Below are 6,422 nucleotides of genomic sequence, written 5' to 3'. Positions count from 1 at the left end.
CATAATTTTTATACACCTCTATTAGGTCACCCCCCTCATCCTCCGTCTTTCCAGTGAGAACAACCCCAGTTTACCCAATCTCTCCTCATAACTAAGCCCCTCCATACCAGGCAACATCCTGGAAAACCTCCTCTGCACTCTCTCTAAAGCCTCCACGTCCCTTCTGGTAGTGCGGCGACCAGAACTGGACGCAGTATTCCAAATGCGGCCGAACCAACGTTCTATACAACCGCAACATCAGACCCCAACTTTTATACTCTATGCCCCGTCCTATAAAGGCAAGCATGCCATATGCCTTCTTCACCACCTTCTCCACCTGTGACGTCACCTTCAAGGATCTGTGGACTTGCACACCCAGGTCCCTCTGCGTATCTACACCCTTTATGGTTCTGCCATTTATCGTGTGGGCTCCCCCCTACGTTAGTTCTACCAAAATGGTCCATCGAGCCTGCACCAACCACAATCCCACCCAGGCCCTATCCCCATGCATTTAGCCTCGCTGGTCCCCTGACACTAAGAGACAATTTAACATGGCCAATCCCCCTAACCAGCACGTCTTTCGGACTGTGGGTGGAAACCGGAGCACCCGGAGGAAACCCACGCAGACACAGGGAGAATGTGCAAACTCCACACAGACAGTGACCCGAGCCGGGAATCGAACCCGGGACCCTGGCGCTGTGAGGCAGCAGTGCTAACCTACTGTGCTACCGTGCCACGCATGAGGGGCAAATTGTTTTTTAGACGGAGAGTGGTAGGTGTCTGGAACACAGTGGTGGCACAGTGGTTAGCACTGTTGCCTCACAGCTCCAGGGACCCGGGTTCGATTCCCGGCTCGGGTCACTGTCTGTGTGGAGTTTGCACATTCTCCCCGTGTCTGCGTGGGTTTCCTCCGGGTGCTCCGGTTTCCTCCCACAGTCTGAAAGACGTGCTGGTTAGGGTGCATTGGGCCGTGCTAAATTCTCCCTCAGTGTAACCCGAACAGGCGCCGGAGTGTGGCCACTAGGGGATTTTCACAGTAACTTCATTGCAGTGTTAATGTCAGCCTACTTGTGAAAACTTGTAAATAAATAAACTCCTACACACACACACACACACTCATACGCAACGGCCGAGTGGTATTATTGCTAGCCTATGAATCCAGAAACTAATGTTCTGGGGGACCCGGGTTCGAATCCCGCCCACGGCAGATGGTGGAATTTGAATTCAATAAAAAATATCTGGAATTAAGAATCTACTGATGACGGTGAAACCGTTGTCGGAAAAACCCATCTGGTTCACTAACGTCCTTTAGGGAAGGAAATCTGCCGTCCTTACCCGGTCTGGCCTACATGTGACTCCAGAGCCACACAGCAATGGGGTTGATTCTCTACTGCCCTCCAAGGGGCAACTAGGGATGGGCAATAAATGCTGGGCCCAGCCAGCGACGCCCATGTCCCAGGAATGAATGAATGAATACACACACACCTCTCCGGTACTTACCCTCACCACTCTGGCGGTCACCCAGTTCCAGATTCGGACCGTGCGGTCCCAGCTTCCGGTGGCCAGCAGCTGCCCCTCGGGGTGAAAGGTCACACAGTTGAGGGGGTGGGGATTGGCCAGGGTCACGTTGAGCTTCCCGGGGGTCACCACCCAGACCTGTGAACGGACAAGATTTGATTTAGTATTGTCACATAAGAACATAAGAAATAGGAGCCGGAGTAGGCCATCTCGCCCCTCGAGCCTGCCCCGCCATTCAATAAGATCATGGCTGATCTGAAGTGGATCAGTTCCACTTACCCGCCTGATCCCCATAACCCTTAATTCCCTTACCGATCAGGAATCCATCCATCCGCACTTTAAACATATTCAGCGAGGTAGCCTCCACCACCTCAGTGGGCAGAGAATTCCAGAGATTCACCACCCTCTGAGAGAAGAAGTTCCTCCTCAACTCTGTCTTAAACCGACCCCCCTTTATTTTGAGGCTGTGTCCTCTCGTTTTAACTTCCTTACTAAGTGGAAAGAATCTCTCCGCCTCCACCCTATCCAGCCCCCGCATTATCTTATAAGTCTCCATAAGATCCCCCCTCATCCTTCTAAACTCCAACGAGTACAAACCCAATCTCCTCAGCCTCTCCTCATAATCCAAACCCCTCATCTCCGGTATCAACCTGGTGAACCTTCTCTGCACTCCCTCCAATGCCAATATATCCTTCCTCATATAAGGGGACCAATACTGCACACAGTATTCCAGCTGCGGCCTCACCAATGCCCTGGACAGGTGCATCAAGACATCCCTGCTTTTATATTCTATCCCCCTCGTGATATAGGCCAACATCCCATTTGCCTTCTTGATCACCTGTTGTACCTGCAGACTGGGCTTTTGCGTCTCATGCACAAGGACCCCCAGGTCCCTTTGCACGGTAGCATGTTTTAATTTGTTTCCATTGAGATAGTAATCCCATTTGCTATTATTTCCTTCAAAGTGTATAACCTCGCATTTATCAACGTTATACTCCATTTGCCATATCCTCGCCCACTCACTCAGCCTGTCCAAATCTCTCTGCAGATCTTCTCCGTCCTCCACACGATTCACTTTTCCACTTATCTTTGTGTCGTCTGCAAACTTCGTTACCCTACACTCCGTCCCCTCCTCCAGATCATCTATATAAATGGTAAATAGTTGCGGCCCGAGTACCGATCCCTGCGGCACGCCACTAGTTACCTTCCTCCAACCGGAAAAACACCCATTTATTCCGACTCTTTGCTTCCTGTCGGATAGCCAGTCCCCAATCCACTTTAAACACACTACCCCCAACTCCGTGTGCCCTAATCTTCTTCAGCAGCCTTTTATGGGGCACCTTATCAAACGCCTTTAGGAAATCCAAAAACACCGCATCCACCGGTTCTCCTCCATCAACCGCCCTAGTCACATCTTCATAAAAATCCAACATGTTCGTCAAGCACGACTTTCCCCTCATGAATCCATGCTGTGTCTGATTGATCGAACCATTTCTATCCAGATGCCCTGCTATCTCCTCTTTAATAATAGATTCCAGCATTTTCCCTACTACAGACGTTAAGCTGACCGGCCTATAGTTACCCGCCTTTTGTCTCCTTCCTTTTTTAAACAGCGGCGTAACATTAGCCGTTTTCCAATCAACCGGCACTACCCCAGAATGCAACGAGTTTTGATAAATAATCACTAACGCATCCACTATTACCTCTGACATTTCTTTCAATACCCTGGGATGCATTCCATCCGGACCCGGGGACTTGTCCACCTTCAGTCCCATTAGTCTACCCAGCACTGCCTCTCTGGTAACATTAATTGTATTAAGTATTTCTCCTGCTGCCAACCCTCTATCGTTAATATTTGGCAAACTATTTGTGTCCTCCACCGTGAAGACCGACACAAAAAACTTATTTAAAGACTCAGCCATATCCTCATTTCCCACTATTAACTCCCCCCTCTCGTCCTCCAAGGGTCCAACATTCACTCTAGCCACTCTATTCCTTTTTATATATTTATAAAAACTTTTACTATCATTTTTTATATTAATTGCTAGCCTAGCTTCATAGTCTATCCTTCCTTTCTTTATCGCTTTCTTAGTCTCTCTTTGTTGTTTCTTAAATTTTTCCCAATCACTTGTTTCTCCACTATTTTTGGCCACTCTGTACGCAGCTGTTTTTATTTTAATACTCTCCTTTATTTCCTTCGTTATCCACGGCTGGTTCTCCCTTTTCTTACAATCCTTGTTTTTTGCTGGAATATATTTTTGCTGAGAACTGAAAAGGATCTCCTTAAAAATCCTCCACTGTTCCTCAGCTATCCTACCTGCCAGCCTGCTCTCCCAGTCTACCTTAGCCAATTCATCCCTCATCCTATCATATTTCCCTCTGTTCAAACAGAGGACACTGGTTTGGGACCAAACTTTCTCCTCTTCCATCTGAATCAGAAATTCGACCATATTGTGGTCACTAGACCCAAGAGGGTCCTTCACAATAAGATCCTTAATTCTACCTACCTCGTTACACAATACCAGATCCAAAATAGCTCGTTCCCTCGTCAGTTCCGTAACATGAATCACATGTATTGGGACACAGTGAAAAGTATTCTTTCTTGTGTGGTATACAGACAAAACATACCGTTCATAGAGTACACAGGGGAGAAGGAAAGGAGAGAGTGCAGAATGTGGTGTTACAGTCATAGCGAGGGTGTAGAGAAAGATCAGCCTGGGTAGGATCCATTCAAAAGTCTGATGGCAGCAGGGAAGAAACTGTTCTCGAGTCAGTTGGTACGCGACCTCTCACTCTTCTAAACTCCAGTGAATATAATCCTAACCAACTTAGTCTCTCCTCATCTGACAGACCTGTCATCCCAGGAATCAGCCTGGTAAACCTTCGCTGTACTCCCTCTATAGCAAGGACATCCTTCCTCAGATAAGGACACCAAAACTGCACATAATACTCAGGTGTGGCCTCACCAACGCCCTGTACAATTGCAGCAAAACATTCCTATCCCTACACTCAAATCCTCTCGCTATGAAGGCCAACATACCACTCGCTTTCTTCACTGTCTGCACACATTGTTTCTTAGAATCCCTACAGCACAGAAAGAGGCCATTCGGCCCATCGTGTCTGCACCGACCACAATCCCACCCAGGCCCTACCCCCATGTATTTACCCGCTAACCCCTCTAACCTATGCATCCCAGGACACTAAGGGGCAATTTTAGCATGGCTAATCAACCTAACCCGCACATCTTTGGACAGTGGGAGGAAACCGGAGCACCCGGAGGAAACCCACGCAGACACGGGGAGAATGTGCAAACTCCACACAGACATTGACCCGAACCGGGAATCGAACCCAGGTGCCTGGACCTGTGAAGCAGCAGTGCTAACCACTGTGTTTCAGCAACTGATTCTCGAGGACACCAAGGTCTCATTGAGTCATAGAATCATAGAATCCTACAGTGCAGAAAGAGGCCATTCGGCCCATCGAGTCTGCACCGACCACAATCCCACCCAGGCCCTACCCCCATATCCCGACATATTTACCCGCTAATCCCTCTAACCTACGCATCTCAGGACACTAAGGGGCAATTTTAGCATGGCCAATCCACCTAACCCGCACATCTTTGGACTGTGGGAGGAAACCGGAGCACCCGGAGGAAACCCACGCAGACACGGGGAGAATATGCAAACTCCACACCGACTGTGACCCAAGCAGGGAATCGAACCCGGGTCCCTGGACCTGTGAAGCAGCGGTGCTAACCACTGTGTTTCAGCAACTGATTCTCGAGGACACCAAGGCCTCATTGAGTATCCACCTCTCTCAATTTACACCCATTGTCATAATCTGCCTTCCTATTATTGCTACCAAAGTGGATCGGACTCCATTCAAGGATTAACTGGGAATGGCCAACAAATGCTTGGACCTGCCATCCCAGGAATCAGCCTGATAAACCTTCGCTGTACTCCCTCCATAGCAAGGAGATCCTTCCTCAGATAAGGACACCAAAACTGCACACAATAAAGTTAAAGTTTATTTATGAGTGTCACAGGTAAGACTTACATTAACACTGCAATGAAGTTACTGTGAAATTCCCCGAGTTGCCACACTCCGGCGCCTGTTCGGGTTACACGGAGGGAGAATTTAGCACGGCCCAATGCACCCTAACCCGCACGTCTTTCAGACTGTGGGAGGAAACCGGAGCACCCGGAGGAAACCCACGCAGACACGAGGAGAATGTGCAAACTCCACACAGACAGTGACCCGAGCCGGGAATCGAACACGGGACCCTGGCGCTGTGAAGCAGCAGTGCTAACCACTGTGCCGCCACATACTCTGGGTGTGGCCTCACTAACGCCCTATATAATTGCACATTGGGCTGTGCAGGACATTGCGGGGCATCTGGGCATCTCTCAGTTGGACTGGGAGTAGACCCCGAGGTGAGTTTGATGCAGGTATGAGGTGAATACGGAAGCTAAGAGTCAGGTCACCGAGAATGGGCATGTCCACGCAGACACATGGGGGACCTACCTTCACCGTTCTATCCCAAGAACACGTGGCCAGATATTTATTGTCAGGGTTCAGAGTGCATCCGGTTATCCGGTCGTTGTGACCCGCAATCAGCAGCAGCCTGTGGGAAAGAGACAGAGAGGGTGTCACACTCCGGAACCTAAACTTTACTCTGTATCTAACCCCGTGCTGTACCTGTCCTGGGAGTGTTTGATGGGGGACAGTGAAGAAGGAGCTTTACTCTGTATCTAACCCCGTGCTGTACCTGTCCTGGGAGTGTTTGATGGGGGACAGTGAAGAAGGAGCTTTACTCTGTATCTAACCCCGTGCTGTACCTGTCCTGGGAGTGTTTGATGGGGGACAGTGAAGAAGGAGCTTTACTCTGTATCTAACCCCGTGCTGTACCTGTCCTGGGAGTGTTT

At 49.4% G+C, this 6,422-nt stretch overlaps 1 protein-coding gene across 1 annotated transcript in view; it reads right to left on the bottom strand.

Annotated features, from left to right (window-relative positions):
- Nucleotides 1–1,479: 1,479 nt before the first annotated feature.
- The window catches only part of LOC144490521 (telomerase protein component 1-like), a gene marked incomplete at its 3' end in the record, with an annotated part of 32,226 nt that continues 27,283 nt past the window's right edge, over nt 1,480–6,422 (bottom strand). The window contains exons 7-8 of the mRNA XM_078208254.1: nt 6,022–6,121; nt 1,480–1,635 (exon numbers count right to left, since the gene is read on the bottom strand). Coding sequence (XP_078064380.1) covers nt 1,480–1,635; nt 6,022–6,121 — 256 coding nt within the window. The remainder of the gene's footprint in view (nt 1,636–6,021; nt 6,122–6,422) is intronic.

The sequence above is a fragment of the Mustelus asterias genome, unplaced genomic scaffold (assembly GCF_964213995.1).
Source record: "Mustelus asterias unplaced genomic scaffold, sMusAst1.hap1.1 HAP1_SCAFFOLD_3392, whole genome shotgun sequence".
Classification (NCBI taxonomy): domain Eukaryota; kingdom Metazoa; phylum Chordata; class Chondrichthyes; order Carcharhiniformes; family Triakidae; genus Mustelus; species Mustelus asterias.
Note: the sequence above shows the minus strand (reverse complement) of the source record. Positions and strands in the feature narration are given on the sequence as shown.